The sequence below is a fragment of the Homarus americanus genome, unplaced genomic scaffold (genome assembly GCF_018991925.1).
Source record: "Homarus americanus isolate GMGI-L3 unplaced genomic scaffold, GMGI_Hamer_2.0 scaffold42109, whole genome shotgun sequence".
NCBI lineage: Eukaryota > Metazoa > Arthropoda > Malacostraca > Decapoda > Nephropidae > Homarus > Homarus americanus.
Window position 1 is genome coordinate 37,223 of NW_024712648.1, and position 22,228 is coordinate 59,450.

Sequence of the window (22,228 nt, forward strand, 5' to 3'; positions counted from 1 at the left end):
CTAGGTCTCTTTCACAAGTCGACTTCTCTAGGTTGATGTTGTTAAGGCTGTATACATTATAAGTATTTGTTCTTCCAATATTAAGTACGCTGCACTTGCTGGTGTTGAATTTCATTTGCCATTTTTCAGACCACCCCTGCAGTTTATTTAGATCCTGTAATGCATTTGCATCCTGCCCTGAATTAATTTGCCGCCCTATTTTGGTGTCATCCGCAAACTTGCTTATGTCACTGCTGATCCCAGTATCTAGATCGTTTATGTAGATTATGAACAAGAGTAGGCCTAGTGCTGACCCCTGAGGAACCCCACTGGTTACACGGCCCCACTCAGATTTAACACCATCTACGCTGACCCTCTGTGTTCTATCGGTGAGCCATGATTTTATCCAATTTAAAACTTTCCCCTCGATACCATGAGCCTTAATTTTTCTCAGAAGCCTCTGATGCGGTACTCTGTCAAATGTTTTGCTAAAGTCTAAGTAAATAACATCGTAATTTTTGTCATTATCTACTACCTCGAAGACTTTCCTAAAAAACGTTAGCAGATTTGTTAGACAAGATTTTCCCTTTGTAAACCCATGTTGAGAGTCGTAGATTAATTCGCTTTTTTCTAGATGCGATCGGATGCTATCTGCTATAATTGATTCAAGAAATTTCCCCACTACTGACGTCAAACTGATCGGCCGGGAATCCTTTAAAACAAGGACACCCACTTTAACACTACACACACACGAGGGGCACTTAAAGACACTTCACAGGAAATTGCAGTCACTGCACACTGCTCAAAACTCGTTGGTTATTCAAACGAATTTTTATGGGAGACAATGGCGACGGATGACGGTGTTGACGGAGGTCTACCGGCCTTGATTTTACACGAACGCACTTATTTCCACTTAATCGATCACTTGATACTCACTGCTCCATGGAGTTGTTCAGGGTACTTGGTTCAAACTACAGGAGCGAACATAAACACCTGTAGAGTTCTGTAGGTTCTTATTAACCGAAGTATACAGGGGTGAGCTTACAAGCGCAGGTAGTCCTTACACTCCTATAGGGTCAACTGACCTCACTCTGACCTCTCAGGCGACATGTGGTAAATGGTATACTAGCAGCTTCCAGATGTCGCCAGGCACATTTATCTAAGCGTGTGGTGACATGAAACAGGGGCATTGCCACACGCTACTGACTAGAGAAATAATGTGTATATATATATAGAGTACATGCATGGTATACATACAACATACATAATATACATACAGTGAGGACAATATGTGAGTGTACTGTGAGTGGACTGTATGTGTACTGTGAGTGGACTGTATGTATACTGTGAGTGGACTGTATGTATACTGTGAGTGGACTGTATGTGTACTGTGAGTGGACTGTATGTGTACTGTGAGTGGACTGTATGTGTACTGTGAGTGGACTGTATGTGTACTGTGAGTGGACTGTATGTGTACTGTGAGTGGACTGTATGTGTACTGTGAGTGGACTGTATGTGTGCTGTGGGTGGACTGTATGTATGCTGTGGTGGACTGTGTGTATGCTGGTGGACTGTGTGTGTGCTGTGGTGGACTGTGTGTGTGCTGTGAGGTGGACTGTGTGTGTGTGCTGTGGTGGACTGCTGTGGTGGACTGTGTATGTGTACTGTGAGTGGACTGTGAGTGGACTGTATGTGTACTGTGAGTGGACTGTATTTGTACTGTGAGTGGACTGTATGTGTACTGTGAGTACTGTATGTGTACTGTGAGTGGACTGTATGTGTACTGTGAGTGGACTGTATGTGTACTGTGAGTGGACTGTATGTGTACTGTGTGACTGTGGACTGTATGTGTATGTTTTACGTGTGATTACATAGCCACTTTATGTGTGTTTACATACAGTATGTATGGACTTCATGCATGTTTGCCATTAGGATTATTGTCTCATTTTTGTTTCTTATTACTATAATTTTTCGTCTATCATTCGTCTGTTTCTGTGACATTCTGTTTTTTTTAAAGAACTAGTCAACATTTAGAGAGAGAGAGAGAGAGAGAGAGAGAGAGAGAGAGAGAGAGAGAGAGAGTGAGAGAGATTACAAATTTTTAGTAACACCAAAAGATTCATGATTGTCTTTTATTTCTGTTTTTTATTATTATAATTTTTAATCTTTATCATTCGTCTGTTTCTGTCTGTTTGGCATTTTTTTTTATTTCCTTAGATTTACGATGGCTGCCAGTGTTGCTAAGAAGCGGAGGTACAATGCTGAATACATTAACTACGGATTTACACCAATCCTCGCTGATGGCATCGAGAAACCTCAGTGTGTGTTGTGTTTCAAAGTGCTGGGGAAAGATTCCTTGAGGCCTAGTAAGCTGAAGCATCATCTGAGGTTTCCATTGAAATAGCAAAGAAGAAGAAGAAGGCCCACACGATTGGTGAAACTTTAATTAAGCCGTGTGCTTTAAAGATGGTCAAGCGGGTTCTTGGAGAGGCAAGTGAACGTAAGATTCAGCAGATTTCCTTGTCAGACGACACGGTAAAGCGGAGAATTAGTGAAATGTCAGATGATATCATGGAACAAGTGAAACAGGAGATTAAATCGTCTCCAACTGGTTTGTTTGCTATACAGTTGAATGAGTCAACGGATGTGAGTTCTTGTGCACAGCTACTCGTGTTTGTTAGGTATGTATTCTTGCGTGACGAATATCTGTTTTGTACACAGCTTGAAACTAAAACAACAGCTTTAGGTGTGATGGAAAAGTTGACTTCTGTCTTCACAGCTAACAGGATCACCTGAATGCCAAAGGGGTTCATTGTATGATCCATCGTTTTGCACTGGCGTCGAAAACCCTCCCTGATGCCCTTTGCATGATCCTGGAGGCAGTGGTAAAATGCGTCAACTTTGAGAAAGCAGGAGATTTGAACTCTCACCCTTTCCAGAACCTCTGTTAGAGGCATGGATTCAGAGCACGAAACCCTCCTCTTTTACTCCAAAGTGCGATGGCTTTCCACGGGTAATGTTGTGAATCGAGTGTTCGAACCTCGTGGAGAACTTAAGTTGTTCCTGGAAATGAAATGGAAGGATGATTTACTAAGTCGCTTCAATGTTGATATTGTGTTCTCTATCTCTCTCTTTTGTGTATCATTTATTTGACTTTATTTTTTATAAGATTCTGTCTGTTCGTCCATCTTGTGCGGGCAATCAACATGGTAGGTAGTGAGCCGGTCGAGTCTCTGTTGTTTTGACGCTTTTTTGTTTTTTTAATGCCCCAATTTAAAAGAGTGACTTACAGTAGATGAATTCACCATTTGGGGGTAAGGGTGGGGGGAGTGAGGGTGGGGGATGGGGGTTGGCGGGGTGAGGGTGGAGGGTGGGGGATGAGGGGTGTGGTAATGGAGAAGGTTTAGGTGAGGGAATTTAGTGGACAAAGACTTGAGAATCCAACAGACATATACACAAGATAGTCATACACACACATACATGGCAGTCATATGCACAAGACAGTCATACACGCACACAAACGACAGTCATGTACACAACAAGAAAGTCATACACACACACACACACGACAGTCATGTACACAACAAGATAGTCATACACACACATACATGGCAGTCATATGCACAACAAGACAGTCATACACGCACACACACACGAGAGTCATGTACACAAGAAGACAAGTCATACACGCCCACATAGCTTGAATGTTGTACGTAGTGCCCCATTATATCTCTATGGGGTAGGGTGGTGTAGTGTGGTGTAGGGTGGTGTAGGGTGGTGTAGTGTGGTGTAGTGTGGTGTAGGGTGGTGTAGGGTGGTGTAGGGTGGTGTAGGGTGTGTAGATGGTGTAAGGTAAGGGTGTAGTGTGGTGTAGGACATCCCGACTATAATGGTACCATCCGGTTAATCTTCACGTAATATAATTTGTATCTCGTTTCATTTTCATCTCACAACACCAACGAATATCTGACTCCCAAGAATCAAAACTCAAGAAGCGGTATATAACTTGTACGATGGTTCAGCCTCTTGATCTTCGGCTGAGCGTCGCTAACAGGTGATGGATGGGCCCAGAGGTTGGTGAATTGTGGTGGCAAATGGAGCTCGGTAAGAGAGTTGACAGATGGGTTAGCGTGCGACTGGTGGTTTGTTGTTTTACGCAGAACGTGACGCTACAGTATCTCGACCTCCTCTCTCTCAGATAAAAAGCTCGATATAATAAGAACCTAATATATATATATATATATATATATATATATATATATATATATATATATATATATATATATATATATATATATATATATATATATATCCCTTATTGATTTCTTTCACCCACTTAAATACTTCTATCATATCTCCCTCGTACTCTTCGTCTTTCTAGGAATGCAAGTTTAGTTTCTTTAATCTATCTTGATATGGAAGGTTTCTAAGTCCCAGAATCATTTTCGTCATTCTTCGCTGCACCGACTCCAGTGAATTAATATCCATTCTATAATAAGGGCACCAGAACTGAACAGCATAATCGAGGTGCGGCCTGACTAGTGCAAGATATAGTTGCAATATGACCTCCGCACTCTTATTACTTACACTTCTAGATATAAAACCTAATACTCTGTTTGCCTTATTTCGAACATTAAGTACGCTCCAGTCGTCTCCTCCACCTGGGTTCACCAGTTTAGGTGCTGGTATTGGCTCGCGACCACTCTAGGTATATCTGGCCGTCCACAGGTGTAAGGTGAAATGAGCCTGGTGAGGGAGAACCTCTTCCAATATTTGAGGTGGACATTTACCTGGATTCCTCATTGAAGGTGTGAAACGACCTACCTATGTTCAACTTTTTCTAGGTCATATTTTTTTGGAACCTTGTGGGAAAAATGTTACTGGGAAATACACTTTTATTTTCTTTCTTTTTTAGTATCAGTGAATTTTAATAGTGAGTATCTATGATGTTTGTGTAGGTTTAGTTATATTCTCATGTAACACTTAATGACTTGTGTATTTGACTGAGTGTCTATTAAGTGTTCGTTAAGTAAATCGTATAGTCTGTTAGGTAAATACGGGTCTTGTCAAGTACGTAATAGTCTTGTTAGATAAGTAATGGTGCTGTTAAGTAATAGTCCTGTTGAGTGAATTATAATTTTTTTTAAGCAAACAACCCTGAAAGATAGCAAGGGGTTGTATTTTAGGGAAGTATACGTTATATTAAGAGGTTGTAGAGGCAGCAGCTAGGATGATGATATAATAGTATGATGATGATGTAGTGGTAGTATGGTGATGATATAGTGGTAGTATGGTGATGATATAGTGGTAGTATGGTGATGATATAGTGGTAGTATGGTGATGATATAGTGGAAGTATGATGGTCATATAGTGGTAGTATAATAATGATGATGATATAGTGGTGGTATGACGATGATGATAGTGATGGTATGATGATGATGATGATATAATAATAATAATAATAATAATAATAATAATTAACGGTTTATTGAAAGAACATGACAGCCAGAAAGCTGAAAATATAGAGCTACATAATTGAGAATGGGTCTCTTGATTTACAAATAATATACAAGTAACATAAGTGATACAAATATGATATATAATAACTAGGTGGGGAGAAGCTCAAGCTACAGGTCATTTCAACATAGTGACAGTGCAAAAGAAAGATTGACTGGGAGTGAATACACTGGTTGATTACGAGTTATTGATAATTTTTACAATGGTTGGGACTGGGCTGTTCTTATAGCGATGGATTTAATTGCTCGTTTGGGCTGGATGCGGTTGTGGTGTCGAACAGCAATTCGCGGACAAGGGATCTCGGTTAGTAGAGGAGCCGGTGTCGAGGATGGATGCGAAGCTTCTCGCCAAATTTGCAGATGAAGTCGCGGTGATGGTCAGAGAGAGCCGAGAGGGTCAGTGTGTTGAGTGCTTCTTGATATGTGGAGTAGGAAGGGGAGAGAATAATCTTGCATGTCCTCTTTTGCACTTTTTCTAGGTGTTTACGTTCTGTGGCATTTAGGGAGGAAGACCAGGCATAGGTGAGCTTGGGAAGTTTGAATGTCGAGTAAACACTGAGGAGCTCGGGCGCAGGAACTCCGAGGGACTTGAGTCGGCGGAGGAGGTAGAGACGGAAACTGGAGGATTTGACAACTTTACTGACGTGTGTTTTCCAATTTAGTTTATTGTCTATAGTGGCGCCGAGGAGCTTAGCGGAGCCCACAACCTGGAGTGTTTTTGAGCCTAAAGTAATGGAAGGGGGTGGTAGTATGATGATGATGATGAAATGGTGGTGGTATGATGATGATGATACAGAGGTGGTATGATGATGATACAGTGGTGGAATGATGATGATACGGTGGTAGTCGTATAATGATAAATGATGGTAATGATAATATAGTGGTGGTATGATGATGATGATGATGATTTACTGGAGTAGTGATATGATGGTGATATAGCAGTGGTATCATCATCATCATCATCATCATCATCATTATCATCATACTAACACTATATCATCATCATCATCAGACTCCACGACACTTACACACCCACGCAGTACAGTTCTGCTTAACAACATTAACTAAGAGAAGGCGGACACAGATTTTGCGAATTTTAAGTCTTGCAGTACCGGGGCCTAAAATAACACCTTTTATGACCATTTTAAGTGTACCTTTACAACCATTGTCCAAACATTTACAGTACTATGGCAGCCACGTACCATTAAACCAGAAAATCAAATACATAAACATAACAGACGATAACATTAACTTAACATAAAAAAAACACTGACTGTAACCTATGTACACAGCCTGAGGTGTAGGGAGTAAAGTGGCGGATATTTTTTAAGTTGTATCTTTAAATCAAGTAGAATTTGTTGTGATTTTCAGTTTATCAACAATATTTTTTTCTGTTTATGTAATGTTTCGGCCTTGTACCGCCTTCATTAAAACCTAGACTCGCCAAGAAGATGATAACAAAGAGTACTACGTAAATTAAGTATCGTCAAAGTACTCGACATATCCGGAGCGTAAGATGAAACAGGACACAGATAAATTATGTCCAGTTTAACTATATACTCTTTAACAGTCTATGATCGTGACTTAAAGTGTGTGTCACCTGTCTCAACCCTTAGTAGTGGACAGGTGTATAATGATGAGGTTCCGTGTTGTTCAGTGACTAGTGAGGTTGACCTGTTAAATTGTAGTAATAGTGGACAGTCCGTGACAGGTTAAGAAAGAGGTAGGGTGGACTATAAGGTAACCTGTCAGCTTACAATGGTGAACGCACCTAAGCTATACGCATGTCAGCTGCTCCAGGTGGATGTATGGACAGTGCCGCGTGGTGACTCAGGCAAATTCACTGTTAACCTAAAACAACATGAACAGTGTGTTGAGGAATAAAGGGAGATTATTAACATCCCGCGAGCTTTCCTCTCAAAGTCACTATTTATATAAACATTGTCCATAAATGTACATTACTGAACTGATGATGAAGATAATTATGTCTTATTTGTAGTTGATAACATTGTAATCAGACCGAGTTGGTAAGGAATGAAATGTCCTCCTGTCAAAAAGTTGTTTTGTAATTACTTGTTCATGTTGTTCCAATATCAATAATATTTGCATGTATATTACCTTACTCATATTCATTGTCCATGTATATATAATGTTTACTGATGTTGAATTATCATAGAACGTCAGATGTTGATAATAAGAACATTAGTTCTGAATTTTTACAAATGGTTTTAATTTGAATATATTTATGACTGTGAATACCAGTGAGTTAATTCTGGATTTATTTCAGTATTATGATGAAGAAGGAGAGGCGGTCCTTTACTGTCCTTGCGTGCGTCCGTCCTTCCTCTGTCCTTGCGTGCGTCCGTCCGTCCGTCCCACCGTGAATGAGTATCATAAAGTGAAAGTATTACAAGAGCTTTAGACAATACTATATAGAGATGAAAAGCCTGTTATACTGAGGGCCCATAAGATGTGAAACACGTCTAGCGGATTATATGCAGAGAGAGAGAGAGAGAGAGAGGTCCGTTTTATGGAGGTTTTATTATCAAGGTTGAGGTTGAGAGATAAATTTGTGCGTACTTGAGGTGCGACTCACTGCTGGGCTGAGACCAAAGCTTCACCACTGCCTGACACTCTACTACATCTGCTGTATTTTAATAACTCTGCCTTTTCTACTTTATTGTTGTGGTAATAAACCATTGTTCTATGAATCCAATGGCTTACTTCACAGTGCTAAACACCTAAAAGGCCATAATCTAACCCTTAAATAAGGTCTCGTGTCCTCATATAAACAAGGAAGATGGAGAAGGTCCCAACACTGATCTCCAGCTCGACGCGCCCACAAGAGACTGTTAGTAGACCGTACAGTACTGCCAGGTCGTGTGTACAAAGTGAATCTCTTGTGGAATTTTCGATATTTTTTGAAGCTATATTTTACAAGATTCAATCTGCGTCTGCCCGAATATCTAGAGTATATCTATCTGTCTGTCTGTCTGTCTGTCTGTCTGTCTGTCTGTCTGTCTGTCTGTCTGTCTTTGTCTCTGTCTCTATTTATATACTGTGTATATCTGTGTGTGTGTGTCTGCATGTCTGTCTTGGTGTATGTGTTTAGGGGCGTCAAGGAGTCAAGTATGTAATTTCCAGGCCTCCGTGAGACTGACACGTAATAATTGATTTCTTGCCACCCGCTGCTAGGCTCACACACTCCACACCATACACACACACACCACACACACACACACCATACACACACACACACACCACACACATACACACACACACACCATACACACACACACACCATACACACACACACACACACACACACACCATACACACACACACCACACACACACCATCACACACACACCACACACACCCACACCATACACACACACACACACCACACACACACCAACACACACACACCACACACACACCAACACACACACACACACCAACACACCATACACACACACACACACCATACACACACCATACACACACACCATACACACACCACACACACACACACACACACACCACACACACCACACACACACACACACACACACACACACACACACACACACACACACCACACACACACACAACACACACACACACACACCAACACACACCACACACACACACACACACCAACACACACACACACACACACACACCATACACACACACACACACACACACCATACACACACACACACACACACACATACACACACACACACCATACACACACACACACACCATACACACACACACACACACACCATACACACACACACACACACACCATACCACACACACACACACACACACACCATACACACACACCATACGCACACACACACGCCACACCACACACACACACACACACACACACACACACACACACACACACACACACACACACACACACACACACACACACACACACACCATCAATTCTCATGTACAGAACCAAATACGCAATGTGCTTGAATACCTCTCACGTAAATGTGAATAACAAAGTGTGAGGCCAGACATACTGCCTCACACGCCTGTACTCACGCATTTGTGAATAAGTTACCTTTATGTATAGAACTAAACAATTAATGTAAATGAAATACTGTGTAACATTCAGTGCCATAATATCCTGACAACGGGGGTTAATTATTATGACCCTTTGTAAACCCTACTCTGTAATCCTTTTGCGCTACCGCTCACAGGATGAGTGTGTGAACAATAAAGTAGCGCTGCAAGCGGCAAATAAAAAATCAAATCACCATACACACACCATACACACCATACACACACACACACACACACACACACACCATACAACACACACACACACACACACACACACACACACACCATACACACACAGCACACACACACACACCATAACACACACACACACACCACACACACACACACACCATACACACACACACACACCATACACACACACACACACACCATACACACACACACACACACCATACACGCACACAAACACCATGACACACACACACACACACACCATACACAAACACAGACCATACACACACACACCATACACACACACACACACACACACACACACCACACACACACCACACACACACACACACCCATACACACACACACACACACCATACACACACACACACACACCCATTCACACACACACACACCATACACAAACACAGACCACACACACACACACACCATACACACACACACACACACACACGCACCATACACACACACACACACACACACACACACACCACACACACACACACACCCATTCACACACACACACACACACCATACACACACACACACACACACACACACACACACACCACACACACACACACACACACACACACCACAACACACACACACACACACACACACACACACACACACACACACACACACACCACACACACACACACACACACACACACACCACACACACACACAGACACACACACTTTGTCTCAGTAAATCTTAAGCATCTAGATTCTGAACATTGATCTGGCCAGTCCCATATTCCTACACAGAGCACATTGCTTACCGGAGAGAGAGAGAGAGAGAGAGAAGAGTGTAAGCAAGGATGACACACACACACACACACACACACACACACACACACACACACACACACACACACACACACACACACACCTGCCAGTACTAGCAGGTGGAGGTGAGGGCTCGTCCCCACCTTTAAACAAGGAAGAGGATCCTCAAGAACAAAGCACTAAGGCGTGGAGGGTTGATGAAGAACAACACCAAACTTGAGGTACAACATCGTGTACTGCGCCATGAGTGTTACATTGTGTTCATTATGATAACTTGAGATGTTACAGGTGCATAGATGAGTCCCTGTGGTTACTACACATGATATAAGGAATAAAAGCACATTAGTTTTACAATCAATCACACACACTCAGAGATATCAACCTTACCAATACCTGGCGTCAGTCTCGCAGAATAATTTTTTGCTGACTGTACATGATGGAAGAGAACAAAAAAGAAAAATTACTGGGAATATGTACCTATGTGTAATGTGGCCTTGTGTAACACCACTACGACTCTTCCATGGCGAGAATAACAGCTGTATCTTGAAATAATGTCCGCTATGGTGAAACCCTTAAATAACTTCTTCCGAATCTCCAGTTATTTAAAAATTCATTCTCCCTCGGTTACTGTTTGTGGTTCTCTTACAATATTTGTATTGCTGTGTTTCTCGAATATCGGATTCGAGTTTTTAGTTGCCATTGCCTCCTGGTACAGTATTTACTTCTTGCGTTAACGAAAATCAAACATTGTTGGTGTGGTGGAAGGCCGCCCCCTACTGCTGCTCCTGCCCACAACGACCTATCACACACAGGTGGTGCAGCCAGGTGGTAACTGTACCTGCCGTGTGAACTTGGCCGACAGGGAGGGACGTGAACATGTTCCACGTAATGTTCACTTGGTGAGGTGAACACCACATGAACGGTACAGTATAAAGTGTGGGAGTACAGTAGGTGTAGGTGTGGTGGTGACAGGGGAGAGCTGAGGGAGGAGTGAAGAGATTCATAGAACGAGGACATAAACACTAAGGTTCAGCCTGGAATATATGTCTTAGATATCCTGAGGTTTATATGTCGAGTTATATTTTCTCATCAACTGATTTTTCTCATAGTTTAGTGAAGTGTTGATGAATGTTGTGCGTTTCTTACCTGCAGGCTGGCCAGGTACCGATACTATGTAATACAGGTAGTGTCGCTGAAGGGTTGGGTTGACCTTCTAGAGGAAAAGTTATTTGTCACTCGTCGTCTGAGGAAACTGTATTGTATTTTTTAGAGAATGTAAACAAACAGGGCACATCACAACCAAACAAAGGGAGCGCCAAAACACACAACAGACACAGGAGATGGGTTGACTCTTCGAGACGTTCTTTATTCTTTATTTTTTATCCTATCCCTCCATCCCCTTCTTTTCCTCTTCTCTCCCTCCATCCCATTTCCTTTCCCTCACTTCATCCTCTTTCCATCAACTCCCTCCCCCTCGCCATTCTCTCTTCTCCTCCTAGCCCTTTCCCTCTTCTCTTCTCTCTCCCTCTTCTCTTCCCCTGCTCTCCCCTCTCCTTCTTCTCTTCCTCCAATCTCCCCTCGCTTGTCCCCTCACTCGTACAGTCAGATGTGTCATGACAGATGCACTGTTGTTGTGTCTGATTTAAGGTTTTACCTCAACAATATCAGTTGTTATAACGGGGAAAGTTTACACGGGAGATATTCATTATTACCGCGCTGTCAGACTAACCCTGCCACCAGTAGTGACACTTACCCTGCCACCAGCACTGACACACTCAACCCTGCCACCAGCACTGACACACTCAACCCTGCCACCAACACTGTCAGACTCACCCTGACACCAGCACTGTCAGACTCACCCTGTCCCTAGCACTGTCAGATTCACCCTGCCACCAGTACTGTCAGACAAACCCTATCACCAGCACTGTCAGATTAACCCTGCCACCAACACTGCCAGTTCACCCTCCCACCAACACTGTCAGACTCACCCTCCCACCTTCACTGTCATAAGAACATAAGAATGGAGGAAACTGCAGCGAGTCTATTAGTCTATACTGGACAGCCCCGTTTACACCGATCCCCTAACGCTTACGTATCCGTCCAACCTATATTTGAAGCTACTCAGCGTGTTCGAGTTAATTATAAAGTTCGATAACTTGTTCACTCATCCACTATTCTATTTTCAACCAATATTTACCTATCTCGAGTCAAAATCTAAATTTGTCTAATTTAAATCCATTGCTACGAGTTCGCTCCTAGTTGGATTGTTTGAGTACCTTTTATATATCACCTTTGTTTAGCCCTGACTTCCAATTATACACCTCGATCATATCGCCCCTCACTCTACGTCTCTCGACTGGGTGCAAATTAAGATGCTTTAATCTGTTTCTGTACGTAAGGTTCCTAATGCCCTGGATTAGTCTTGTCATCCCCTCTCAATGCTTTCTAGGGATTCTATATCCATTCTTTAGTACGGTGACCAAAACTGAACCTCGTAATCCAAGGGAGGTCTCAGAAGCGCAAGATATAGTTTTGGGATAACCTTGTTGGTCTTGTAACTAACAATCCTTTTTATGAACACAAGCACTTTGTTAACCTTGTTTCGAGCAAATACGCATTGCTGTCTTGGTTTAAGATTCTTACTTATCATTACTCCTAAATATTTCTCACAGTCGGATTTCAGTATAACAACGTTTTTCATCTGATATCTGGTTTCTCTGTTTACATCTCCTATAAATAAGTACTTTACATTACTTTGTCCACATTAAATTTCATCTGCCATTCCTAAGACCATGCGAAAATTTTTTTTTAGATCTTCCTGGAGTTTTGTGGAGTCCTCCTCAGATTTAATGACACGCCCTGTTTTAGTGTCGTTAGCAAATTTAGTTATGTTACTGTCTACGCCTATATCTATGTCGTTTATGTATAAAATAGATAGTAATGGTCCAAGTACTGAGCCTTGGGGTACTCCAATAGTTAAGTTACCCCAATCGGATTTAGTGCCGTTAATGCTTACTCGCTGTTTCCTGTCTTGTAACCACGCCCTAATCCATTTTAGAATGACTCCTCCAATTCCACGAGCCTCCACTTTTCGTTTTAGTCTTTCGTGGGGGACTCTGTCGAAGGTTTTGCTAAAGTTCAGGTATACCACATTATAATCGTGTCCATCATTCACTGATTCGAAAACAGTTGAAAAGAATGTTAAAAGATTAGTCAGACATGAACGCTCACTTGTGAAACCATGCTGGGAATCATTGATCAACTTGTGCTTCTCGAGATAATTTTGAATAGAGTTTGAAATTATCGCTTCCACCAATTTGCCTACAATTGATGTTAAACTGATTGGACGGTAGTTAGAGGATTGTGATCTATCTCCCATTTTTAAAATCGGTATCACATTAGCAATCCTCCGGTATTCTGGTACTACACCCATTTTTAATGCCATGTTAAACAAATTTACTAAGGGCATACTAAGCTATTCCTTACATTCCTTTAATACTCTGGCAAATGTCTCATCGGGACCTGGTGACTTATTAGGCTTTAGCTTGTCTATTCGTTTACTAACAACTTTACTAGTCACTAATATCTCGCTTAACCTGACAGATTCGCCCTACCACCCGCACTTTCAGGTTTACCCTGCCACCAGCACTGTCATACTCACCCTGCCACCAATGCTGTTATATTCACCCTGCCACCAACACTGACAAACTCACATGGCACCAACACTGTCAGACTCACCCTGCCACCATCACTGTCAGGCTCAACCTGCCACCATCACTGTCAGGCTCACCCTGCCACCATCACTGTCAGGCTCAACCTGCCACCATCACTGTCAGGCTCACCCTGCCACCATCACTGTCAGGCTCAACCTGCCACCAGCACTGTCAACCCACCCTGCCACGAACACTCATACTCACCCCTGCCACCAGCACTGACAGACTCACCCTGCCACCATCACTGTCAGACCACCCTGCCACCAGTAATGTCAGACTCACCCAATCACTAACACTGACAGACTCACCCTGCCACCAGCACTGTCAGACCTGCTGCCACCATCACTGTCAGACTCACCCTGTCACCAGCACTGTCAGACCCACCCTGCCACCATCACTGTCAGACTCACCCAATCACTAACACTGACAGACTCACCCTGCCACCAGCACTGTCAGACTCACCCCTGCCACCAGTAATGTCAGACTCACCCAACCACCAACACTGACAGACTCCCCTGCCACCACCACTGTCAGTCCCACCCTGCCACCATCACTGTCAGACTCCACCGCCACCATCACTGTCAGACTCCACCCTGCCACCAGTACTGTCAGACTCACCCTGCCACCATCAATGCCGGACCCATCCTGCCACCAGCACTGTCAGACTCACCCTGCCGCCAGCTCATCAGACCACCCTGCCACTAACACTGTCAGACTCACCCTCCCACCAGTACTGTCAGACTCACCCTGCCACCATCAATGTCGGACTCACCCTGCCACCAGTACTGTCAGACTCACCCTGCCACCATCACTGTCAGACTCATCCTGCCATCATCAATGTCAGACTCACCCTGCCGCCAGTACTATCAGACTCACCCTGCCACTGACACTGTCAGACTCACCCTGCCGCCAGTACTATCAGACTCACCCTGCTACCAACACTGCCAGACTGACCTTGCCTTCCAAGACCACTGTGACGAAGGTGTGGGTCTTCCCATTGGAAAATATTTACCCGAGTTCGAATCCCCCTCCAGGAAGTTAAGAATAGATCTGAGCATGAATTAAACAAGACCCTGAGGCCTGGCACTGTGGCACTCGCTCTTGACTACACTATACCACACGTAGAAGAAATTATATAAAATATCTTGTATTATATAGAAAGAAATGAGTGAAATGTCAGTGTGGTCGACTTCATTGATAGGAAGACGTTTATGAGTTTATATATCGGAGAAGTTTCTAGACGACGTAACCAGCACCACGACACTCAAGAACAGCCTCACATGCACAGAAAGTTACATTGATTGGGTGATTAATTGATTGATTCCCCTTGATTGATTTAACGATTGCAAGTATACAATTTCCCACTTTCGCCGACTACTTGTTTTCAAATGAGCATCAACTGGAGGAATACTTAGACCAATACTACACCATGACTTAAAATATTAACAGTCTCATCTCTCGTCACTCCTGAACTTCTCTAACGTTAAATTAGTGTTAAGATATAATTAAGTTTTATGAGATTAATGTATTACTGAGTGGAAAAACAAACAAATATGTTGTGTTGTAGAGCATCCCTGAGTGAACACAGTCAAGCAGGGTAAAGCAGGTCATAGGTCATAGGTATAGGTGCTCAAGGTCATAGGTGTTCTCTGCGTTTTTTTAGCAATACTTCTTATCATATATGCTTATTATTATTCGTCATTTCTTTTATTGCCTCATTCACTTCTTTATTTTAGGTTAATTTTTTTACGTTTCTATTTGTAACTGCAGTTCCACTCCTGCTGGGTGGAATGTAACCCTGACGAGGAGATTTAGACACGCGATCCTGTCATTGGTTCAGAGAGAAGTATTAATTTAGTGCATACAGCGGTGCCTAGACCAGGATGAGGTTAGTCTACTCAACTGCCTCTGCCGACTGTTGTAAATTGACAGTCTCCAGGTTGTTATATTTCCTAGTATGTAGCTTGGTACGTGATTTATAGTCCAGGTGTGAGAGGCTGTGATTATATTTGATAACAAAAATGTAAAGTTACTTTTTCAATGTCCATAAATATTTACTCATTTATGATTTTATAGTTTACGGTTTGTTCTTTCGATTCGGGTAAAGATTTAATTTTGCATATTTCACCTGATTATGAGCAGCACTTCAGCAAACATACTCAAATAAGCAAATCCCCCCCACACACACACATGTACATACAAGCACGTCAATCCATACCTACAAGCACGTATATACACACACACACACACACTATACCAGTTTTTAAGTATTGTTTATTTACACGTGAGAAGGCGCACAGCAGGTTCTCCCACCCTCCAAGTTATCTTATTTTGAGAGTGAATTTTCCTTCCCCCAACGTTGAGGAATTTTAAGGAGTTTGACCCTAACTTTGTGCCATAATGGGTTTGGTGAAAGAATGTTAGTAAAACATACCAGTGCTGCTGGCGGCGAAAACTGACGAAAATTGATGATATTGTTTATTTTGTGAGCGAAGACGACTTTTGTGTTGCTTTGGGTGAAAAAAAAAATATGATGGTGTCGATTTTCTGTAATAAAATGCCAAGAGGTGTTCTTTTAGGTGCAAGTATTTGTTCTTGTTCGTGAGTGATGTGGGAGACCGAGGGATGATGGGGGAAGTTGGGGAGGCTGGGAGACGCTAAGGGAGGCTGGGGAAGGTTGGGGAGACTGAAGGAGGTTGGGGAGGGTGAGGGAAGCTGGGGAAGGCTAAGGAAGGGTGCGTGTGTGCGTGCGTTAGTATTACTGACAAAACACTACAACACCATTAACTGGGTGTAGGTCGACAGTGTAAACCAGTCGGCACAGTCAACTAAAAGCATCACAGTCTCTGGTGCAGGAGAGACCTGTGCTGGTGTAGCTGTTTAGGTCGAGTTCTTAGTCAAGGAAGCAGTGCACGACGCTCTTAGTGCCAGAGCTATGTAGCACTGTTGACCTTACACCAGAGAGTCTCACGTGTAAGGTGGAGGTAATGAGGTAGAGGGAATGGCCTCAGCTAGGCCAGAGACCGTCTTGGTAATGTTGACAAGATCCCCCTCAATGTTATCAACCTGCCGGAGATGTTATCACACCTCCCTCAATGTTATCACTTCATCTTGTAATGTTATTGAAGGTTATATAATGTTGTCAGGTCACCCTAAGTGTTGTTATAGTGGGACATGGAACTTGGTTATAGACAGTGGTCTTGTAAGTTTTGCGAATTGAAATCAGAAATAAAGTTTATTTTAAAACTGTTCTCATCTGCACATTCCTTACTCCAGCTACACATTTCTTCTTCCACTCACACGCACTCTTTTTCTCACCCCTCCCCAACCACCACCACATACAAATTATCCAACTCTTCTTCCCCCACACTATTCTCCCCACTTCTACGACCCTCTCACGGCCGTTTCTCATCCCTGTCTCCTCCTCCCCTCCTATAACCTTACACAATTTCTCTCCACCCAACCACCCTTATATATTTTTCCCCTTCCTCTCTTCCCCACCCCACCCCACCCACGCCCTATCTCGTCCCACACCACTACGCACCCCATCACTTTGCAACTTTCTTGACGGCAGAAATGCCAGACTGAGGGTGGGACAACACACAGGAGAGACCTTCCCACTCATGAGCGAAGTCCCTCAGGGCAGCGTCCTCTCTCCCACCCTATATATCACCTACACAAGTGACACCCCGTCTCCCACTAGAATAGGAAACGAAGATATTATGTATACAGATGGCATCACTCAAATAACACACATCAAGGAAAATCGCGAGCGTTACAGGTCGACAACACCAGACTGGAATTAGAAAGGGTAAATAATTACGAAAAACAATGGAATGTCCAAAGCAGTCTACCGAAATTCACAGTGATACCCTTATGCAGAAGGAAAACCCATTCATTAGTAACCAATAATGCCCAGATAGAATACAAAAGCAGAGGCACCCTCCTGGGCCTACATATATCCACGACAGGTTACTCCCATCATGTCCACACCAAGAAGGAAAAGGCAAGAAGAAAGCTGAGAAAACTATACCGCTTTAACGCGCTTCCTGAGAAAATAAAACTGCTTGGTGACATCACTTATCAGACAATAACTAACCCATGACACAGCAGGGCGGTCAGCCCGCCTTCTCCTGCCTCCTCCTAAATGTCTTTAATTTCCGAACTATAACTTCCTTCCCCCACCTCTAATCGTCTTTCACCCGTCCTTTCTCTAAGGAAAATAAATGAAAAAATAAAAAAATAAAACCAATATCAGCCGCACTTACTTCTCTCCTTCCTCCTTTCTCCCACCCACTCCTCCATCCTTACATACTTCTATCCTATCCCCCCCACCCACCCCACCCCACCCCACCCCACACCACACCCCACCCCACCACGACGCACCACAGCCACAAACTCCGTGTATAGTTAAGTGGTTGATTGACGATAGCCAAGTGAACGAACAATACGAGTCAACATGCGGGCTCCACTTACTCCTGAACAAAAGACAGAATGAAAGAGGAGTCAACAGGGCCATTGACACACTAGTCACGCTTGTTTATTTTGTTCTTTTGCTTCACTTTTGTTTTTTTATTTAAAAGTTATTGATTGTGTTCAACAGGTGAAGAACAACAAGTGATCCAATAATATCAAATAAAACATTAATGACGGAGTTAATGACATAATTTAACAGCGACTATCCAGGTTAATTTTATTCCTCAGTTTCCGAATAATATACTTTTTTAAATCTTGTAATGCACTTGACAGGTTGAAGAATTACCCTTCCCATTATTACCTGACTGTACTGATTGCTGCCATATTTGCCTTCTGTTTTCATAGACTCGAACAAATGTCTTCGTTGGGTATACAAGTGTGGTTATAGGAGGTTGATGGATGTATAGAGAGGTAAATATGTTAAGAAGTCTACAAGGATACGTCTCTTTTGTATTGATGACTTGAAGGATATGAGGGAAAGGTGTCGCCAGGATCACATTACTGTACCATTATCACTAACCGGCCATCATCACCATCAACCAGACATTTACACCCATCACCAACCAGCCACTATCACCAATCAGCCACCACCACCACTACCAACCAGCCACCCTCACCATCAACCATCCACATCCACAACCACCAACCAGCCATCATCACTACCAACCAGCCACCACCACCAACCAGCCACCACCACCAACCAGCCACCACCAACCAGCCACAACCACCAACCAACCATCCACCACCACCAATCAGCCACCACCACTAACCAGCCATCATCACTACCAACCAGCCACCACCAACCAGCCATCATCACTACCAACCAGCCACCACCAACCAGCCACCACCACCACCACCAACCAGCCACTACCACCACCACCAACCAGCCATCACCATTACCAACCAGCCACCTCAACCAGCCATCTCCACCATCAACCATCCACAACCACCAACCAGCCATCACTACCAACCAGCCACCACCACCAACCAGCCACCACCACCAACCAGCCACAACCACCAACCAACCATCATCACTACCAACCAGCCACCACCACCAACCAGCCACCACCACCAACCAGCCACAACCACCAACCAACCATCCACCACCACCAATCAGCCACCACCAATCAGCCACCACCACTAACCAGCCATCATCACTACCAACCAGCCACCACCAACCAGCCATCATCACTACCAACCAGCCACCACCAACCAACCAGCCACCACCACCACCAACCAACCCAGCCACCACCACCCAACCAGCCATCACCATTACCAACCAGCCACCCTCAACCAGCCATCTCCACCATCAACCATCCACAACCACCAACCAGCCGTCAACATTACCAACCAGCCACCACCAACCAGCCATTTTCACCATCAACCATCCACAACCACCAACCAGCCATCACCACTACCAACCAGCCACCACCAACCAGGATGGACTAACTACTCACCATTCTGCCTTATCCAGAGTTATACCAATAATTTCCCACATCCAGGACCAAAGATTTTATTCGATTTTAGACAGACAGTGAGGACATAAAACTGTCTGGGTGTGTAAAAATACCTCATACCTGGTTGTGCAGATGACATGCTGTTGTTTGTGGCCCAGATCAAAAGCTTCTCGGTAATTGTAGGTCGGTACACGTTGGAGGGAGGGCTTTATAGCGCATCGTTCACTTCATAATATTCTTTTAGATATTTAGATTTTAAGAATTACCTAAAACTTGGGGGTATAATTCTCCTCACGCATTCCCATGATTTCTATTCATTTTTTTTCCAACAATAGCACGCACCGATCCATCCAGTCACCAATCCATCCATCCATCCTTATATCCATACATACATGTTAATGGTTGCCTCTCGTGTACGAGGATGGCCGGCCCAAAGGCCACCTAGGCGTGAATTTGTTTTAGGTGTAGAAGCAGTCGCCAACACAACAACCACGCCCTGAGTTAACGAGCTGCATGACCCAGTGTCAAGGAATATTCCGAGAAGACCGGACAAATCGCCAACTGCACTGGCTAACCATTACCACGGAACACCATCCGCAAATCGATTAACATCCAAGTTCCCAATTACTGCTGAGTAGACAGAGGCAAATAGCGTAAAGAAACTTGCCCATAGTTTCACCCAAAACCAAGAATCGAACCCGGGACTACTTGCTTGCGAGGCGATCATGTTGACCATTACACGAAAGGTCGAAACATACATACATACATACATACATACATACATACATACATACATACACACAGTTACACAAAGTCGCTGATACAAGTCAATAAATTTCATTAATGGTGGAAGTCCACAAATAAAGTCTTAGTAATGTCCGGCCCATAGTGGAAGGGTTCTGATGGTGCTGTGAACCAGGTAGAGTGAGGGAAGGAGCCGGATTCAAGGTAGAGTTAGTGTGGGAGGAGAGTGTATTGAGTGTCAGCTGGTGATGAGGGGGAGGAGGAAGGTGTGTGTGTGTAGTGAGGAGGGGGGATGGTGGCGTGAGTGGTGACAGGAGTGGGGGGTCGTGAGGGGCTATGGTTGGGGAGAAGGGGAGGTGAGGTTGGGTGTTCGATGTAGTGGGGATTACTGGAAACCTGGGAAAAATTCTTATGTTGTTTTATTTTTTATTCTTTATCAATGTCTAAAATATCCTGGTAACGCACGGTGGATTGTGCATGTTTCCCCGGAAGGAATAAAACCTGGACACATAATCGTTGTTTTCACATTTTTCATTGGATTTAGACTTTTCTTTTTGGAAAACTTTAATGACAAAACTTTTCCGTATGTTTGTGTCACGTAGGAAATACATCATGATGGCTCTTGAGTTGTTGTCTTGTGTCTTGGAGTGAAAGTTTTAGGTCCTGGAAGTGATCTGGAAGTTCCAATTGTCTTAAGATGTAAGAGCTTGAGGAAGAGAAGGTGCAGGGATGTGGATGATGATCTGGAGACTCACCCGCTCACTGTTAGGAAGATAAATTTCTTCTGTGACCTTTAATATTAACTAACAGTCATTTTTATCATCGTCGTGCTAGTGCCAGGTGTGGGTCTCTCAGCCGGGGGAGGAGCGCGGCGGTGGCCAGGGGATGAGAGAATGGTGGCCAGGGGAGAAGCGTGGCGGTGGCCAGGGGAGAAAAATGGCGTTGGTATCTTCACCTGCACAAATGACACCTGTTGTCTTCACCTGCACAAATGACACCTGTTGTTTTCACCTACACATATAACAGCTATGTCTTTACCTGCACATGTAACACCTGTTGTCTTCACCTGCACATATAACACCCGTTGTCATCACCTGCACAAATGACACCTGTTGTTTTCACCTACACATATAACAGCTATGTCTTTACCTGCACATGTAACACCTGTTGTCTTCACCTGCACATATAACACCTGTTGTCTTTACCTCCACATATAACACCTGTGTCTTCACCTCCACATA

The 22,228-nt window shown here is 43.5% G+C and overlaps 1 protein-coding gene across 1 annotated transcript in view; it reads left to right on the forward strand.

The window, feature by feature from the left end:
- The first annotated feature begins 2,203 nt into the window (after window positions 1–2,203).
- The window catches only part of LOC121864027, a 56,387-nt gene continuing 36,362 nt past the window's right edge, over window positions 2,204–22,228 (forward strand). The window contains exons 1-3 of the mRNA XM_042362913.1: window positions 2,204–2,300; window positions 2,384–2,590; window positions 2,919–2,992. Coding sequence (XP_042218847.1) covers window positions 2,204–2,300; window positions 2,384–2,590; window positions 2,919–2,992 — 378 coding nt within the window. The remainder of the gene's footprint in view (window positions 2,301–2,383; window positions 2,591–2,918; window positions 2,993–22,228) is intronic.